At 45.0% G+C, this 17,641-nt stretch overlaps 3 protein-coding genes across 8 annotated transcripts in view; 2 read left to right on the forward strand and 1 right to left on the reverse strand.

Annotated features, from left to right (window-relative positions):
* The window catches only part of TMED6 (transmembrane p24 trafficking protein 6), a 4,968-nt gene extending 799 nt beyond the window's left edge, over positions 1-4,169 (forward strand). The window contains exons 2-4 of the mRNA XM_054579261.1: positions 665-791; positions 2,064-2,215; positions 3,877-4,169. Coding sequence (XP_054435236.1) covers positions 665-791; positions 2,064-2,215; positions 3,877-4,110 — 513 coding nt within the window. The 3' untranslated portion in view covers positions 4,111-4,169. The remainder of the gene's footprint in view (positions 1-664; positions 792-2,063; positions 2,216-3,876) is intronic.
* NIP7 (nucleolar pre-rRNA processing protein NIP7) overlaps positions 1-7,266 on the reverse strand; it is a 25,918-nt gene extending 18,652 nt beyond the window's left edge. For 3 of the 4 annotated variants that reach the window (XM_054579262.1, XM_054579264.1, XM_054579265.1), the window contains exons 1-4: positions 7,085-7,266; positions 6,879-6,965; positions 6,650-6,788; positions 5,998-6,138 (exon numbers count right to left, since the gene is read on the reverse strand). In XM_054579262.1, the coding sequence (XP_054435237.1) occupies positions 5,998-6,138; positions 6,650-6,788; positions 6,879-6,965; positions 7,085-7,140 (423 nt within the window). In that variant the 5' untranslated portion in view covers positions 7,141-7,266. Of the gene's footprint in view, positions 1-4,504; positions 5,790-5,997; positions 6,139-6,649; positions 6,789-6,878; positions 6,966-7,084 lie in introns of those variants that run through there. The other variant, XM_054579263.1, reaches the window with a different exon arrangement.
* Positions 7,242-16,542, forward strand: COG8 (component of oligomeric golgi complex 8). Of its 3 annotated transcripts, XM_054579257.1 has the most exons (6): positions 7,249-7,776; positions 9,019-9,226; positions 10,005-10,832; positions 13,038-13,206; positions 13,957-14,133; positions 16,043-16,542. In XM_054579257.1, the coding sequence occupies exons 1-6, from the start codon at positions 7,367-7,369 to the stop codon at positions 16,198-16,200; spliced, it is 1,950 nt and encodes a 649-aa protein (XP_054435232.1). In that variant the 5' UTR covers positions 7,249-7,366; the 3' UTR covers positions 16,201-16,542. The 3 variants fall into 3 exon arrangements, with proteins under 3 accessions (XP_054435234.1, XP_054435232.1, XP_054435231.1); XM_054579256.1 differs by lacking the exon at positions 16,043-16,542 and having other exon boundaries at positions 13,957-14,413; XM_054579259.1 differs by lacking the exons at positions 13,038-13,206; positions 13,957-14,133 and having other exon boundaries at positions 7,242-7,776.
* Positions 16,543-17,641: the final 1,099 nt, after the last annotated feature.

Raw genomic sequence — 17,641 nt, forward strand, 5'->3', positions numbered from 1 at the left:
CTGCTGTCTTATGGCCACAGTGCCCAAGGATGGTCTGCTCAACGGTAAAGTTAGAGGCTGTTTGTTTTCTTCGTTCTTCATCTTAGAAACCTGTTAGTTTTCTAATCTTTGTTTAGAGTAATAGATTACATATAATGACCTTACTCCACTGTAACTTTATTTTAAATTAGAGCTTTTTCTTATCTCTAAATTTATGATAGAAGAGTAGCCATAGTCAGCTCACTGTAGCTATCAAGACCCAGCTTGACAGTAAGTGTCCACCGAGTGCCTTGTTTGCTGTCAAGCATGAAATAAGCCCAAGTGTTCAATGACAACACCAGGGAGCTCAAAATCAAGTTAGTTCAGTCAATTCCACGACTAGAATCTTACACACCAACTGATACATGCCAGCTGTATGGTCTGTGACATGTCCTTAACAAGAGTGCCATCAGCATTAGGGGCAATTCGTCCCACAATACAGTTTCCAACATGGCAGGACGTTTGGCTTTGCTGCCCCTGCCCACCCCACCCGACACCACTGTTGTCTCAATCCAAATTCCCAGAAGGGGGTTGGGCAGCACCGTGATTGAGAACCACTGGGCTGATGATCATGGGGTGTCAATCTCACCACTTAATTTGCTTCTTGGCGATGAATCAGGGGCTCTTCTCTTTAATGTCTTGGCAGGTTCAGCGGACATTGGGAATATCACATGACCGGCATATTGCTGCCACTGCACATACCCCTCAAGGTTTTCTCATTGAAACCTCTCAGAATATTCGGGGCCAGATTAACTTCTATACCGAAGAGACAGGTCTGTTTTCATTGCCAGCACTATTATAATAATCATAGGTTTCTTTGAATATGGGAAAATAATGAGGAAGTACTGAAATTAATTAAGTACCTGAGATGTAAAAATCCTGGCTCTTTCAGATAGGGATGGTAAAACAGTAGGAAAGAAAGTTAGCCTAGAACACCAAAAACCAGCTTTCCTGAAGACTGACAATGGACAAGTGGCAGTCCACTGGCAATTTAGGGGCAGTTTCCAGGTGACTAATTGTAACTCCAAAGTCCAGAAGCACAATTTTATGTCATCATCTCCAACTGAGCAGAATATGAGAAAGTGACCAAAACGGACCCATTTAAAATACAGAATTACAATTAAAAAATTTATTATAGGATAACATCTCTTTCCAGTCAGGGGAATACATGAGCTGGTTCCAAAAAGCAGACGGAGAACAAAATGAAATGCACAGCCATGAAAAATATCCACATTCCACAACAAAGCAGTTCTCTAGTCACCAGAAAATTCCTATAGCCTCTCCCCATATAGATTGAGCCTGTCCCCACCCTGGACAGCACCAGTCAGATACACACTCTACCAGCTGGATGTACAAAAAACGTTCCTCCACAGGAACATAAGACAGTTCTTCATGTGTAGCACAAGATCCTCAGCATTATAGGATATTTGGCATCTTTGGCCCCTACATGCCAGTAGTGCTCCAATCATTTCAACCAGTACACTGCCACACCTCTCTAATCCTGCTTCTCCCCGCTCCCACACACGCAATGGGAGGCGACCCCAGCTGAGCACCAGCACCAGCACATTTCCAAAACCATCAGTCCCGGTACAAACCACTTTGCAGTTAGTTACTGCAGCAGGATAGCTTCTTTCATTCACAACACATCAATTTTCCCCTACTTTCAAGTTCAAGATGGCATCCTGCCGGCTCTAACAATATATAAGACGCAAGCAAACACCATTCTCCTAATTTGGAACTCAATTTGAGAAATCCCTTAAGAAATAAAATGTTGAAAAAGAGGAAGTAAACACTGGTTTCTTTTCAGTATAGAATTAGTAATATTTGGCAAAACATAATTATTATAAATATTTAGTAAAATGTTTCATGTAAGATCAGTGTCTTTCTTTCATATCAAAAATTGGATCTTTGTACTTGTTAAGTAAAAAGAGGTGCTAACGTAGCATATTGACCTCTGGAGGACAGACATCTTCCAAACCTAGAGGATGAAATATCAACAACAGGTGGGAGACCAAGACTTGGTAATGATCTAGGGATCCTTACAGGTTTTTATCAGCTCTGTCTAAAAAATCAGCAAAATCACTTTGGTTCTGTGCAAGTGTACCTAAATTTTGGAGTCTTCTATGAGGGGCCTGAGATGGACCACAAACAGAAGACTGAAAGAAAACAACTGAATGATACTCTGGATGCGATTGAGGTAATTGCTTTGTGGGAGAGAAACATCCATGGAAACTGATTTTAAATTTGGAGGAAAGATTAAAAATATGGGAGTAGTTATTATCATTCGATCCAAGCACTCATTTGTGTAGAAACCAAACAGGCAAGAGGATTTGAAGCCGCTAATTTTTATGACTTGGAGCTCTTGAAATAATTTTTTACACTAGGGATTGGCAAACTATGGCTCACAGGCCAAAGCTGGTCCACTGCCTTTTTTATAAAAATGTAGATATAATTCATCATTTTAAAGTGTACAGTCCAGTGGTTTTCAGCATATCCCCAAGGTCCTGGAACAATCACCAGTATCTAATTTCTGAACAGTTTCATCTCCCCCAAAAGAAACTCCCTACCCATTAGTCACTATCCATTCCCCATGCCTCCTGACTCTGGCCACTTAATAGTCTACTTTCTGTCTACAAATTCGCCTATTCTGCATATTTAAAATGAGTGAAATTATACAATGTGGCCTTGTGTGTCTGGCTTTTCACTTAATATGTTTTCAAGGCTCATCTGCATCATAGTATTTATTAGTATCTCATTCTTTTTTATGGCTGAATAGTGTTCTACTGTATGGATATACCATATTTACTGACTCATCAACTGACAGACATTTGGGTTATTTCCACTTTTTTGCTATCATGTTATGAACATTTGCCAAGTTTTTGTGTAAACATGCTTTCATTTTTTGTATATATAGTACTGTATTCTATTGGGTCAGAGAGTAACTGTTTAACTGTGAGAAGCTGCTGTTTTCCACAGGGGCTAAACCATTTTACAGTCCCACCAGCAGTGAATGAGGGTTGCACTTTCTCTACCTCTTCACTGACATGTTGTCTTTATTAGCCACCCTAGTGGGTGTGAAAAGGTATCTTCTGATTTTGAGTTGTCTCCCTAATGACACTGAGCTTCTTTTTGTGTGCTTTTCGGTCATTTATATATCTTTGGAGAAATGTCTACTTAAATACTTTGCCCACTTTAAAATTGGGCTCTTTTGTTGAACTGTGCCTTTTTATATATTCTGGGTATGTCCCTTATAGAGTTGTATGATTTACAGATACTTTCTCACATTTTGTGCAATGTCTTTGCACTTTCATGATAGCATCCAGGAGGAGGCACTGAGGTCCCCAGCCTAGTTTTGTAAATCAAGCTTCATCAGAACACAGACATGCTCAATTGACAATTACATATTGTCTATGGGTTTTTGTGCTACAATGGCAGAGTTCAGTAGTTGCAAAACTGTATGGCCTGCAAAGCCTAGTATAGTATTTACTATACTATCTGGCTCTATAATAAGTTTGCAGGTCCTTGTCTTCTACTTCAGCAAGAGCTTAAGACACCACCCAGGATAATGATGTGTTGGGTGCGTATCTAAATCTAGAGATCGTTGGAAGGGTTCTCTGGTTTCAACATTGAAGTTTCTCACTAAAAAAGTTTAACATGGAGTCCAGGCCATTTTCCTATGCAGCAAAATTACCATTTATTAACCACAGTAGCCGCCAGCTTATTACATAAAATTCATTTAAGTTGCTCAACTTCCAGATAACTTAGTGCTGGTGAGCACCCAGGTGAGAAAAGATGGAGTGGGGGGTGGGGGGTAGGGGAAAGAGAAGCCCTTTCCTCATTTCATTGTCTGTCCCACAGGAAAGTACACGAAAGGTACAGAGAAATATCTTTCACATGTGGCGATACTACAACTTTGCCCGCATGAGGAAAATGGCTGACTTTTTCCTTCTCCAATCAAACTATAACTATGTGAACTGGTGGTCGATAGCCCAGAGCCTTGTTATTGTTCTTTCTGGGGTCCTGCAGCTGTATTTCTTGAAGCGTCTCTTCAATGTCCCAATGACTACAGACACAAAGAAGCCAAGATGCTAAGCTAAAATAACTAGTGCCCTGGAACTCTTCTTCTGGAGGAGAAGCTTATGAAAGCTTTGGTTAAGTCAGCTTTTTAAAGTTATTGGGAAATAATCAATTTCTCCTCTTAGAAAGTTTTAGTCTATTGCTCTCATCTACAGAGGGAAATAGCAATAAAGAAATAAAAATGTTTAAGTTTTGATGTTGGCTATTTCTTAAGTTTAATGCATTAAATGCTACCATCAAAATACTGTTCATCACATAATGGTCCCTTAATCTGAACAGAGTCTACTTAGAGGTTGACAGAGAACCTTGAAACGGAGAATAGTTGAAAAGAATGGGACAAATACATATAAAACCCAGTTTTTATATGGGTTTTATATGTTACATACAAAAACAGGAGTTGGTAGAATGCTTTTTTTTTGTGGTTAAAAATGCTTTATTTTTAGAGATGTCACCTTTGGAATTTAAAATAAGCAGTATATTCATTAGAGAAATTGTTTTACAATACAGGTAGCTTTTAAAAATATTTGTTAAATGTTTTTCTTTTAAAAATATTTTAATTCTAAAAATGATTTTGGGAAACATGGGGAAGAATAGAGGAGATAAATTATTTCAGGGTCTCTGATTAGTGCTTTTTGTTCAGTCCAGTAAGATAAGTAAAGGTTCATAAGGAAAATGTTTTAGGAAACAAGTTGATGAAAATAAAATTCAATCTGAGATCACACCATCCATAAAAAACAAAGACTGAGAAAACAGCTTGGAAAAACCAAAATAATATAATCAAATTATACTCATTAGATCCTACTCTTAGTAGCAGCAACACTCAATGTATGCAACATAAAAATAATTCTCAGCATTTATTTAACACCTATCATTTGCAAGGCACCGTGTTAGGTACTTTACAATCATGATTTCTAATTCTAAAAGCCATTATTAAGTAGATGGCTAAAACTGTTTTATGAAAATAGAAGACAAGGAAGCTCATTAAAGTTTAATGATTCAGATAAAGCATCATATAGCTGGTAGGTATTAGAACTAGGTTTTGAATCCAAGTTTTCTTCTATACCACACAGAACCTACCATAAGGCAAATCACCAGAATAAATTGCTCTTAGTATTTTATCCAAACTTCACTTGTAAAATCCCATGCATGTCCTACTATTTGGATATGGCAATATCTATCTTTCGTAGTATTAATAAATAAATAAGAAAACCTGTTGTGTTCTTATCATGAGTTTGGAAAAAAGTGTTATCACAGATAACAATAAAAAGCTATTCTTGTCCTCAATTCCAATAATTCAGAACCTCTTACTGAAAACAAGAAGCCCTCTGATTAAAATATAAAATACAATATTCTATTTAGTAACAAACACAAAGATCCGAAACTCCATTTTTGAACCATTTCTGCTTAGTCAGAATCCGTCCTGCATTTGTCCATAACAGAGAGAATAGAAAACTAAGAAGTCCCTGGAGAGGTCACAGTGTTGATAAAATTCAACATGATGGTGGAGCCTACAAGACACAGGAAACAAAGCTAGGCCCTTCCACACAGCCATAAGTCCTTGCGATGATTTCGTTTTAAGTCAATGTCTCTTCGTGTCGCACATATTCCCCAATGTCTGCTTGATGAAATACCACAATCGCCATGGGGTCTACTTTCCTGCAGTCTTGTGTAGACTTTGCTGCCACCCCAAAACCCTGGGATTCAAAAGAAGAGATACTGATTCACTCAAGTCATTCAATATGCATGCACTGAGGGCTGGAAATAACAAAGATGGAAAAAATACAGTTCTTTGAGAAATTCAAAAGGTGCCGAGAATTTAGTTTCTCAAGCCCACAGACTGAAATACATCCTTCTCAAATAAAAAGATCCTTAATTTTTGTAACAGCTACCATCTGTACTCACCAAAGGGATGTCTGCCATGGAGTACACCACCACTCCCTGGTACTGAGAAGTATTTTCAGTGATTCGACCCAGTCCAGATTTTAACACATGGTTCCCATACAGGAAGGACTGCTCTGCTCCAGGCTTTATCCACACTTTGTACTATGAGAAAGAGAATTAAATCCAAGAAACATAAAATAGCTAACAGTTATATCCCTGCAGATAAGCTAGCTGCTGGATCCGTGATTGATTTCTGGAAACCATTTTAAGAAAAAGAGAGAAAGACGCATGTTTCCCTCAAATTGTTCACCCTCTACACAGAACTGCCAGCTTCTTTCCTCCCCTCTCCAAGCAACTTCCCCGGCCGACAGTTAAACAGCTCTTTTTCTGGACCCGCTATGCTCCTCCTACAGCCACCTATTTGCTTTTCGATCTTCAGCTGGGTTTGCACAGGCTTTTCTCCTTTGCTGGAGATAATGAGAGCACTCCTGCCCCAGAGCCCGAACCGTACCGAAAGAGCAGGACCCACAAGCACCTCCACGTGCTGCCACGGATCCCCCGCACTGGCAGGGCCTCCGTGGCAGCGAAGCTGCCCACATGCCTGCGTTCTGAGGTGGCCCTCATCCCTGACTTCCTCCATCCCCAGTGGACGACTGGAAACCACCTCACAAACCTTGGCATAGGGTGCGAGGTAATCCAGAGCTGTGACGTGCAACCGGAATTTGTGGGTCTTAGTGAATTTTCCGAAGCAGGTCCCCAGCGACACCAGCTTGTCACCGGAGATGTTGGCGGCCAACTTCAAGATCTTTTCACTGAAAGGATAAATAAGACGTGTCATGTATGGGCGCTGATGGGTCCAGGCCCCCATCCGGGTCCCCACTACCCGCCCGGCCCCACCTCACCTCACGTAGTACACCCGGTCGTTGTGCAGTCTGAAACAGTAGGTGCCGTCAGGCCTGTCGACCAGCAGCTGAAGGTTCTCCCCGATGCTGTCGGCAAAAGGAGGACTGGAGGCCGGGTGCGAACGGACTAGTCCCGGCCCCGCACTCCCTCCATCCCATCCCCTTCCCACCACATACACTATTTTTTCTACCCCGCGCGCTCTTACTATTTTGCTATCTTCTCAAACATGACACGGGTCTCCTCTTCAGTCAAAGGCCGCATTTTCCCGCTGTTGCAACACCGGTTCCTCGTGCCTCGGCCGCCGGAAGCGGAACTCACCCGCCAGCCTCTCCCTGGCAACCCCGAAAGCCCACCTTTCTATCGCTTTTCGAAGCCGCCGGATGAGAAACCATATAGACCGGAAATGTACCCCAGTTGCTTCCGGTCCTAGGTTTGAAGCCAGCGCCCTCTCTGGGCCCGAGGGGGAAGTGACGCTGCTGCCGGAAAGATGGCGGCGATGGCGACAATTCAATCCTCCACCACGGCCTCTGCATCCTCCACTTCAGCATCCGCCACAGCCACCGCAGCGGCTCTCGGGGAAGTGGAGGATGAAGGGCTCCTGGCATCGCTGTTCCGGGATCACTTCCCGGAGGCCCAGTGGCGGGAACGGCCCGACGTGGGTCGCTACCTCCGGGAGTTGAGCGGCTCGGGGCTGGAGCGTCTGCGGCGCGAGCCCGAGCGCCTGGCCGAGGAGCGGGCCCAGCTGCTGCAGCAGACGCGCGACTTGGCTTTTGCCAACTACAAGACCTTCATCCGCGGCGCCGAGTGTACGGAACGTATCCACCGCCTGTTTGGCGACGTGGAAGCGTCGCTAGGCCGCTTGCTCGACCGCTTGCCCAGCTTCCAGCAGAGCTGCAGGTGCGGCGGGCCCGGTGCTAAAGGGGCTTTTAACAACTGTAATGAATGGCGTTTACCATGATAGAGATAGCTAACACTTACATAGCGCGTATCTGTCCCAGGCTCTCCTCTGAGCACTGTATTACTCCATTTAAACTTCCCAGCAGCTTTTTAGGTAGGTGCTGTTCTTCCCATTTTATGCATGAGGAAGTTGAGACAGGGAGAGATTAGTGACTGTCCGAGGGCACAGCTATAGTAAGTTTCAAGGTTAGAATTGGAACCTAGTAGCACCACGCTCCCACAGAAGGCTGTGTGAGCACTAAATAAAGAGAATTCGTGCAAAGCACTAAGAATTTGGCCTGACATACTTATCTTCGATTGGCAGCTTAATATATATGCAGATTTATGTAAATATACATAAACACACGCGTAGACACAACGCATACAACAGCTCAGACTAGAAGTTATCTGCTCCAAAACTTTCACCGATAGGAAGATGATAAGGAAATTATTCCATTTGGGGGTAGCAAAAATTATCCCCCCAAAAAATCCTCCTTTTTGAGTCAGTCTTCTTCCCTAGATCCTCAGTCCATTATCCCTAATCCTGGCTTCCAGCTTTTCGTGATAAAAGTTTTAAGTTTTCTTTTGAATCTCTGGATATTTGACAATAGCTTTTGTACCCTTCCAGCCACCCCAGAATAGATAGGGGACTTCATAAAGCAGATCTCTGCCGTTATGGAGAAGAAATGGAAACTGCTGGGAACTGAGGTTGAACAATAGCATAGGGATAGGGTAAGAGGCCAAGAGAACGTGGGGGTAAGGTTGTAGCCTCTAGGTTAGTTGATTATTATGAAAATAATAAGTATAGCTATTATTAAAGGAACATTTACTCTGAGTCAGGTTCTGTGTTAAATACTTTACACACATCATCTCATTTAATCTTCATATCCTTATGAGGTGGGTCCTATTACTTTACCAATGAGAAAAGAGTTATGAAAGCCTAAGTGTCTTGCCACAGCTAGTTACGTGGCAGATCTGGGTTCAAATCTTTTTATCATTTTATTAGTTGTGTGATCTTGAACAAACAGCTTAACCTCTCTGAAATTAAAGTTTCCTTGGGGTATTTATCTCATAGGTTTGGTGTGAAGATTAAGTCAGATATACCATCCAGCCCGGTGCCCAGTTTATAGTAAATGCTTGGTAATTATAGTTAAGGTTTGGGTGCAGAGCAGTGAGCAACCAACATTCTCTTGATTGTACTAGGAACTTTGTGAAAGAGGCTGAAGAGATCAGCTCCAACCGCCGGATGAACACCCTGACTCTAAATCGGCACACAGAAATCCTGGAAATCCTAGAGATTCCTCAGCTCATGGACACCTGTGTCCGCAACAGCTATTATGAAGAGGCCCTGGAGCTTGCAGCCTACGTACGCCGACTAGAAAGGAAATACTCCTCCATCCCTGTCATCCAGGTAGCCAACTTCCCCAAAGAGAACTCAGACTGAGTTCTTAGGGTCAGTAATTCTGTGATCATCACTGATCCTTTAGACAGAAACTGTAGGGAAACTCTTTGTTTCACATCAGTTTCTGCCAGCCAGGTAGGCTTGAACATTAAACATACATCATTTATTCAACTGAGAAATGTTAATCTTGTGTGCCAGGCACTGATCTAGGTGCTGGATGTACAATGTAAACAAAGTTGTCATCAGTGTAAGATGGTAGTTGTCAAATAAACAAATAAACAATGTGATCCTTTCACATAGTGGTTAACTATGGAGAAAACAAACCAGGAAATGGGGTAGGAGACTAGGGTGAATTATGCTAGAGAGAGTGGTCAGGAAAGGCTCTTTTGGAGAGAGAACATTTAAGCTGAGACCCAGATGATGGGAAGGACCCAGCCACACGTAGATGGGAAGAGAGCAAACCAGAAAGTGGAAAGAACAAGTACAGCAGGCTGAGGAGGAAAGTTGGTATGTTAAGAAATACAAAGACAGCCAGTGGGACTGGACTGCAGTGAGCAAGGGGAGAGCATGAGGAAGCTGGTGAGGTTCTATAATTTAGTTGTAATTCCAGTTTGGGCCTGGGAGGAGGTTAGTGTAGCTTCCACCTACTCTGCTGCTTTTTGGATATCTGTACATGTCAGCTTTAGGAAATCTACTTCGTATGTCAGGGAAGCAGTGGGAATGTTGGTCTGTAATACCCAGAGAGCGTTTTTATAAGCACAGTGTGAATCACCCTCTGTATTGTCAGGGCATTGTGAACGAAGTGCGCCAGTCCATGCAGCTGATGCTGAGCCAGCTGATCCAGCAACTGAGGACCAACATCCAGCTCCCTGCCTGCCTCCGTGTCATTGGATTCCTGAGGCGCATGGACATCTTCACAGAGGCTGAGTTGAGGGTGAAGTTTCTTCAGGCCCGAGATGCTTGGCTCCGTTCCATCCTGACTGCCATCCCCAACGATGATCCCTATTTCCACATCACAAAAACCATCGAGGCCTGCCGTGTCCATCTGTTTGATATCATCACTCAGTACCGGGCCATCTTCTCAGATGAGGACCCACTGCTCTCCCCTGCCATGGGAGAGCACACCGTGAATGAGAGTGCTATCTTCCATGGCTGGGTACTGCAGAAAGTGTCACAGTTCCTGCAGGTGCTGGAAACCGACCTTCATCGGGGGATAGGCGGCCGCCTGGACTCTCTGCTAGGCCAATGCATGTATTTTGGGCTGTCATTCAGCCGGGTGGGGGCTGACTTCCGGGGCCAGTTGGCTCCTGTTTTCCAGCGGGTAGCCATCAGCACTTTCCAGAAAGCAATTCAGGAAGCAGTGGAAAAGTTCCAAGATGAAATGAACTCCTACACCCTCATCTTGGCTCCAGCCATCCTGGGCAGCAGTAACCTGCCTGCCGCTGTGCCAGTCACACAGCCGGGGACCCTGCAGCCGCCTATGGTGCTCTTAGACTTCCCGCCCCTTGCCTGCTTCCTCAACAATATTCTGGTCGCCTTCAATGATCTGCGCCTTTGCTGCCCCATTGCCCTGGCACAGGATGTGACGAGGGTCTTAGAGGATGCCCTTGCTAAGGTGAGCACATACTGTTGGCTCTATAGGAACCTTCTTTGGTTACAGGAGGCCAGGCTTTGGTAATAAACCAGTCCATATGATAGTGGTGAGTGCTGAGTTAGAGAGAGGTTTAGTGTGGTTTTGAAAGGGTTTTTTTTTTTGTTTTGTTTTTTAAAGATTTTATTTATTTTTAGAGAGAAGGAAAGGGAGGAAGAAAGAATGAAGAGAAACATCAACATGCAGTTGCCTCTCATGTGCCCCCTACTGGGGACCTGGCCCACAACCCAGGCATGGCCCTGACAGGGAATCAAACCAGCAACCCCTTTGGTCCATGGGCCTGCACTCAATCTGCTGAGCCACACCAGCCAGAGCTAATTTTGAAGGTTTTTAATGGCTGAGCAGCACTCAACCAGTTGATCCCCCTTCATGGAATCTAAAACAATCCATGATGTGTCTGTCCTATAGTACTGATTCAGTGATGTGTTAGTTTTCCATTGCTGCATAACAAACTCCCACAAACTTTTATTTCTCCCAGTTTCTGTGGATCAGGAGTCCAGGCACAGCATAACTGGGTCTTCTGCCCAGGATCTCACAAGGCTGCAGTCAAGGTGTTGGCCAGGCTGTGGTCTCATCTGGAGCTTGGGGTCCCCTTTCAAGCTCACATGAGATTTCTGTTCCTTGCAGTTGTGGGGCTGAGGCCCTCAGCTCTTAGAGGCCACTTTACTCCATAGGCATTTCATACAGTGGCTTTGTGATTCTTCAAGGCTAATGGAAGAGTATCTGTCCTGCACAAAATCTCTTTTAAGGAAGTCTCAATCCTCTTTTAAAAGGCTCAACCGATTGTCGGGCCTGCTCAGGATAATCTCCCTTTTAATTATTTCAAAGTCACTTTATTAGGATCTTTAATTACAATTGCAAAATCCTTCACTTTTGCCATAATCTCTTTTTTGCCAACAAGCCACAGATTCTGCCTGAACTGAGAGGAGGGGGTTACACAAAGGAGTGGATACCAGGGGATGGAAATCACAAGCGCATCTTAGAATTCTACCTAACACAAATAATGCTATTACTGCTGCTAATAGCCTAATATAGTGCACATTTTTTACACATATAAAACCTTTAGAGCCTTGGCTGGTGTGGTTCGGTGGATTGAGTGCCAGCCTGAGAACCAAAGCATTACTGGTTGGATTTCCAGTCAGGGCACACGCCTGGGTTGCAGGTCAGGTCCCCAGTAGGGGGCATGGGAGAGGCAACCACACATTGATGTTTCTCTCCCTCTCTTTCTCCCTCCCTTCCTCTCTCTAAAAATAAATAAATAAAATCTTTTTTAAAAAGACCTTTAGATATTGGGATGCTTCTCTTATGGTTGATGACATCTCATAATCACTGTCAGCCAAATGGCAGTTGTGATGTGATTGTATAAAATATTTCTACTGATATCCTCATGTAAGTGCAAGAAAACATGAGCATTGAGGCTTTTTAGAGTCAATGAAATTCAAGTAATAGTAATTAGCCAATATTTATATAGAACTTACTCCACGCCAAGTAGTGTTTATCATACTTTACACATATTAAGACTTGATCTTCACAACCCTATGAGGTAGGTCCTGTTGCTGACCCTACTTTGTAGATGAGGAAACTGAGGCACAGAGGGCATGGAGGACTTAAGTAATCACTTGGAAGTCACAAAACCAGTAAGTGGCATCGCTAGGACTTGAACCAGGAGGTCTAGCACCAGCGTCTGTTATTAATAACCCTATTAGCAGGACACCTGTCTCTAAGGTCATCTAGGCTGTTCTGTTCTTTGTGTCTGGAACTTTCCCAGCTGTTTTGTTCCTCCTTTACAATTTTCTAGTGATCTAGCTAGCTTCCTGGAACCTTACGGTCTCACTACCTTTTGTAGTTTTTGTTTCATTTTCCTGGATCCAACATAGTTCCAGATGATCTCCCAGGGAGTCAAGAACTATGTATTCTCTATAATTTCAGGACACTCTTCCACTGGAAAAAGCACGAGTAATGAAACAAGTTAGGTCAGAAATACATCAGCGAAGTGACAGAAATGTGGAGAATGATCACAGTTCTGAATTTAAATAAGCTAATAATATAATGGACTGTTTGGAACAACTTTCCTCATGAAAACTTGAGGGCTGTGCATTTGTGCTTAGTTTCATGCAAGGCTGATAGTGATACACTACTGCAGAAATTGACAGTACCTTTGTCTCTTAGGTAACCAAAGTAATCCTGGCCTTCCATCGTGCTGAAGAGGCTGCTTTCACCAGTGGGGAGCAAGAGCTCTTTGTCCAGTTCTGCACTGTCTTCCTGGAGGACTTGGTTCCTTATTTAAATCGTTGTCTCCAAGTTCTTTTTCCACCAGCTCAGATAGCACAGACATTAGGTAAGAGAAAGGAGAAAAGACTTTTAAACCTACTTTACTGATACAATTCACATACTAATTAATTCACCCATTTGTAAAATTCAGTATGTTTTGTAAATGAACATCCAACTTTAGAACATTTCCATCACCCCAAAAAGATCCCTCATGCCCAATGTAGTCATTCTCCAGTCCCACTTTTAGCCCCGGCAACCACTTATCTACTTTCTGATGCAACAGATTTGCTTTTTCTAGACATTTCATATAAATATAATTATATAATATGTGTATATCTGGCTAAGTGGAAGAAGCTAATCACAAAAGAGCCACATATTGTATGATTTCCCAATTTGCCTTCACTGTTTTAGACACGCTCTCTCTGCCTCTGGGGTGGGGCGCGGGGGATGGGGGAGACGGAACTTCCCAAAAGGCAACGGGCTAGTGATCATACAAGCAGAGTGGCTGCTCCCCACTCCTGCCACCCACACCCCCCACCCCACCCACCATTTCTCTTGGGCCTAATACGGAATCCTGTGCCTATTGAGGTTCTCTTGGCTCTTACTCCATTTACTCCATCCGCCCTGCACAAAGTTCTGGATTACTTTCAAAGCCTTGCTTTACAGTGTAGCATCCTACCCCGTATCACTTCTTATATTGAAATATGGTAATCGGGTCTCTTACTTCCTCAAAGTGTTTCTTTTTTCCTATGACACATAAGTATTTACATTTGTTAAATGTTTTTTTCCATTTCACTTTGCCTACCATCTGGGTCAGGCATTCCACCCACTCAGCTCTCCAAGTACGGAAACCTTGGGCATGTGAACACCAGCGCCGTCCAGGAGCCTCTCGCCTTTATCCTGCCGAAGAGAGAGATGGTCTTCTGTCTAGATGAAAAGGAGCCAGCGCCAGAGCCCACAGCTCCAGCATCAGAACTCCCGGTGGAGGAGTCAAGCCTTGAGCGCGTCACTACGGCTTTCCCTGAGGAGGGGCTAGAGCAAGAGCAAGTTGAATCAGCAGAGCCCCTTCAGGCCGATGTGCCCAGTGCGAGCTCTCAACAGGGGTTCCCGCTCCCAGAACCAGGCGCAGCCAGGACCTAAGCCGCCTGGAGGCTTGCTGCGGCGCCCAGTGGGGAGCGTTGCCTCAGAAAACACAGGACAGCCCCAGGGAAGAGGCTGCGAACGCATGCATGAGAGAAAATTAAAGGGCGAACCTCCTGGTCAGTCTTCTTACAATAAATAAAATTAAATAATAAATCTGATTGTCGCCTGGCGAAGGGGACAACGTTCTGTGGGCGGGAAGGCCGCGGGAACTACGCTTCCCGGCATCCCTGGCGACGGGAAAGCTAGGCTACGGGGCCCCTAGAGGAACGCGGCCGGGCGGCTCTACTCGACTGCACTATGGGCCAACTGGGGGCCGGGTCGCTGCTGGCGCGGGCGTGTCTCCTCGTGGGGCCGGCCCCGCCGCGTGGGGAGAGGGTGGCGGGCGGCGGCGCTCGGGCCTGCAGCTCCACGCCCGCCGGGGATGGCCCCGAGGGACCGGCGCGCCCACGCTCCTACTGGCGCTACCTGCGGCGTCTGGTGCAGGGAGCACCCAAGCCGCCATACACACGCGTGTGTCAGGTCGGGGACCCGGTCCTGCGGGCCGTTGCGGCCCCAGTAGAGCCGGCACAGCTGGCGGGGCCCGAGCTGCAGCGGCTGGTGCAGCGGCTGATACAGGTGATGCGACGCCGGCGCTGCGTGGGCCTGAGCGCGCCGCAGCTTGGAGTGCCGCTGCAGGTGTTGGCCCTGGAGTTCCCCGAGCCTCTCTTCCGCGCCTGCGCGCCGCGCCTGCGCGAGGCCCGCCAGATGGAGCCTTTCCCCCTGCGCGTGTTTGTGAACCCCAGCCTGCGGGTGCTGGACAGCCGCCCGGTTACTTTTCCCGAGGGCTGTGAGAGCGTCGCCGGATTCCTGGCCTGTGTGCCCCGCTTCCAGGCCGTGCAGATCTCAGGTGCGGTATGGCAGGGTCCCTGGGGCGGCTTGGTCAGTGAGTGCGTCTCTTCTGCCTCTGATCCCACAAAAGTTTCCATAAAGCTCCGATTCAAGTACAGACTTGTTGGTGGCTGATCAGCAGAACTTCCGGGTATGAACAAAGGACGGGACCTGGGAATGGACGGGACTTGGGACTGACAGCTTGGAATGGGAACGAAGCCCCTGTGAGAGTACAGCCAGCTCAAGTAGGGGGCTAGAATGGGACGTATAGAGTCGGGGTAGTTAGGGTGGCCTGGGTCCGCTGTTTCCTCACATCCAGGTCTCTGCTGTATGTCTTTGCTCACTGTGTCTATCACACACATACACTTCTGCCTCACCGATATCTGTCATGGTGGAATGGGAGAAGTGGGACCTGCTTTGTCCAGCCCAGGGTGACAAGCCTTTCCCTGTCATACCAGGATGTTTTGTAGAATGTGGTTCTTTCCTGGTTGGGATGATTTTTCCTCCTGAGCAAGCCACTTGGTCCATGAGGGTCAGAAAATCAATGGTATTCCTTATTTTATATTGTACCAAACTGAAATACTGTTGTTAGGAATTGAAAACAAACAGCAATACTTTAGAAACAGGAGGAGTGTTCAGAAGAGAAGCACTTATTAGATCATTTCTCATCTCATCTCCATAGTAAGCCCAGCAACCTAACTGTTAAGAGCTGGGAACCAGGTTGACTACTCAGTAATGTAGGCAGAGTTGCAACATTCTTTCTAGGGAAGACCTGAGTTCCCTTCTGATGTTGCCTCCTGTAAATAGGAACATCCAGGGGCAAGGAAAGGGCCAGGAGGTTGAGAACGAGCAAGTGCACCATGTCCTCACCCAGACTGTAACTTCCTTTGCAGGGCTGGACCCCAGAGGGGAAGAGATGGTGTGGCAGGCCAGCGGGTGGGCAGCACGCATCATCCAGCACGAAATGGACCACTTGCAGGGCTGCCTGTTCATTGACAAAATGGATAGCAAGACATTTACAAACATCCACTGGATGGAGGTGAATGACTAAGGCTTTCCTGCTGCATCTGAGGATTCTGAAAATCAGGACACAAATACTTCGGCTTGGAGCTGGGCTTGTATTACTTGGCATTGACTTGGTTCTGACAGAAAACAATGGACTTATGAAGCCTGCCGAATTGAGTTGGAGGAAGATGTTAAAAATGATTGTCCCAAAATGATCTGTGAAATACTGCCTTCAATTTGAGAAGAAAAATAACTCCCCATTTCCTAGTAAGTTTGGATGGAGGTAAGGGGGGAGGAATAACCATTCTCAGTAGACATGACTTCATAAGACCTGTGCCATCTATACCCAAAGCCAAGATTTGATAATAAAAGTAGTCACAAAATATTTGAAAGCTGTGTTTATAAACACAGGTTAAGGTTGTGATTTTTTTTTTTTTTAACCAAACGATTTTTACAAGGGATTTGTGCTTTTCTTACCTACAGGTTCTTTCTTTGCCTTGGACACTAGTGTGATAGTAAACACAGGACAGAATGGCCCCAGACCATGAGAGAGTTTAGTGAGAATATTAACATAAATGAGTACCCAGACATTTTAACAGGTTCAGATAGTTTAGGTTTCCATCTTTTACCTTCCACTTTTAACAGACGTGGAGAAGATTTTTCTGCTGAGATTTCTTAGGCAGCTGGTACTTGGCTTGTTCTTTGGGTGGAGGCCATGGAGCAGGGTTAGGGGAAGGGTAGTAGTTGAGAGGAAGTCAGTGAGCCTCCCTGTTAACAGTTAGAATAGAAAGAAGTATGCTTCCTGGACACTGTTCTGATTCTGGAAAAATAAATTAGCATCACGCTGACTGATTGGTGTTTAACCTTAAGATACTGTCAGAGGTGAAGGAATTTGTTTCTTTAGGTACTTGTCTTACCTCACTTTTACATTGAGTTTTGCATTGTTGGTATTTTACCAAAGTCCTCCAAGTCCAAGTACCCATGTAGTAAGAAGTCCAATAAGTTGTTTAGAAAAAAAGCATGTTTTAAACAGCAGTTAATTAGACAAACCCAGGAAGGACCCTCTCTCTATGGCTTTCTCTAAACAATCCAAGTCTGGAGGGCCTGTGAGGCCAAGCAAAAGTGAACTGGCTCTCTGTGCATTATGCTTTGGAGAACAGCACCTCACACTACCCTGAGGTAAAGTTAGACACTTGGCCATAGGGGAAGTCTCCAGAAAGCTCTCAATAGTGAAAACATGGCTCCTAGGAAAATCAGAATTCACTTCTGAACATGATGTTCAGAAGCTCCTGCACGTTGGCCCTCAGAAAATTTTGATGTTTTCTTACCATGCTCTAAAGTTAAATAGTCCTTATTAGCATTTGGCTTCAGCTTCCTGACCTGGTGGCCCAAGCGTAAATGATTGGTCAGAGTGGACCCTGGACAAAGCCTGAGGCTCTCTCTGTTGCTGACACCATGGGAGATTTACTGTCGTGACCAAATCCACA

This window comes from Pteronotus mesoamericanus, unplaced genomic scaffold (assembly GCF_021234165.1).
Source record: "Pteronotus mesoamericanus isolate MK-2021 breed Mesoamerican mustached bat unplaced genomic scaffold, CSHL_Meso_final contig_52, whole genome shotgun sequence".
NCBI classification, from domain to species: Eukaryota; Metazoa; Chordata; class Mammalia; order Chiroptera; family Mormoopidae; genus Pteronotus; species Pteronotus mesoamericanus.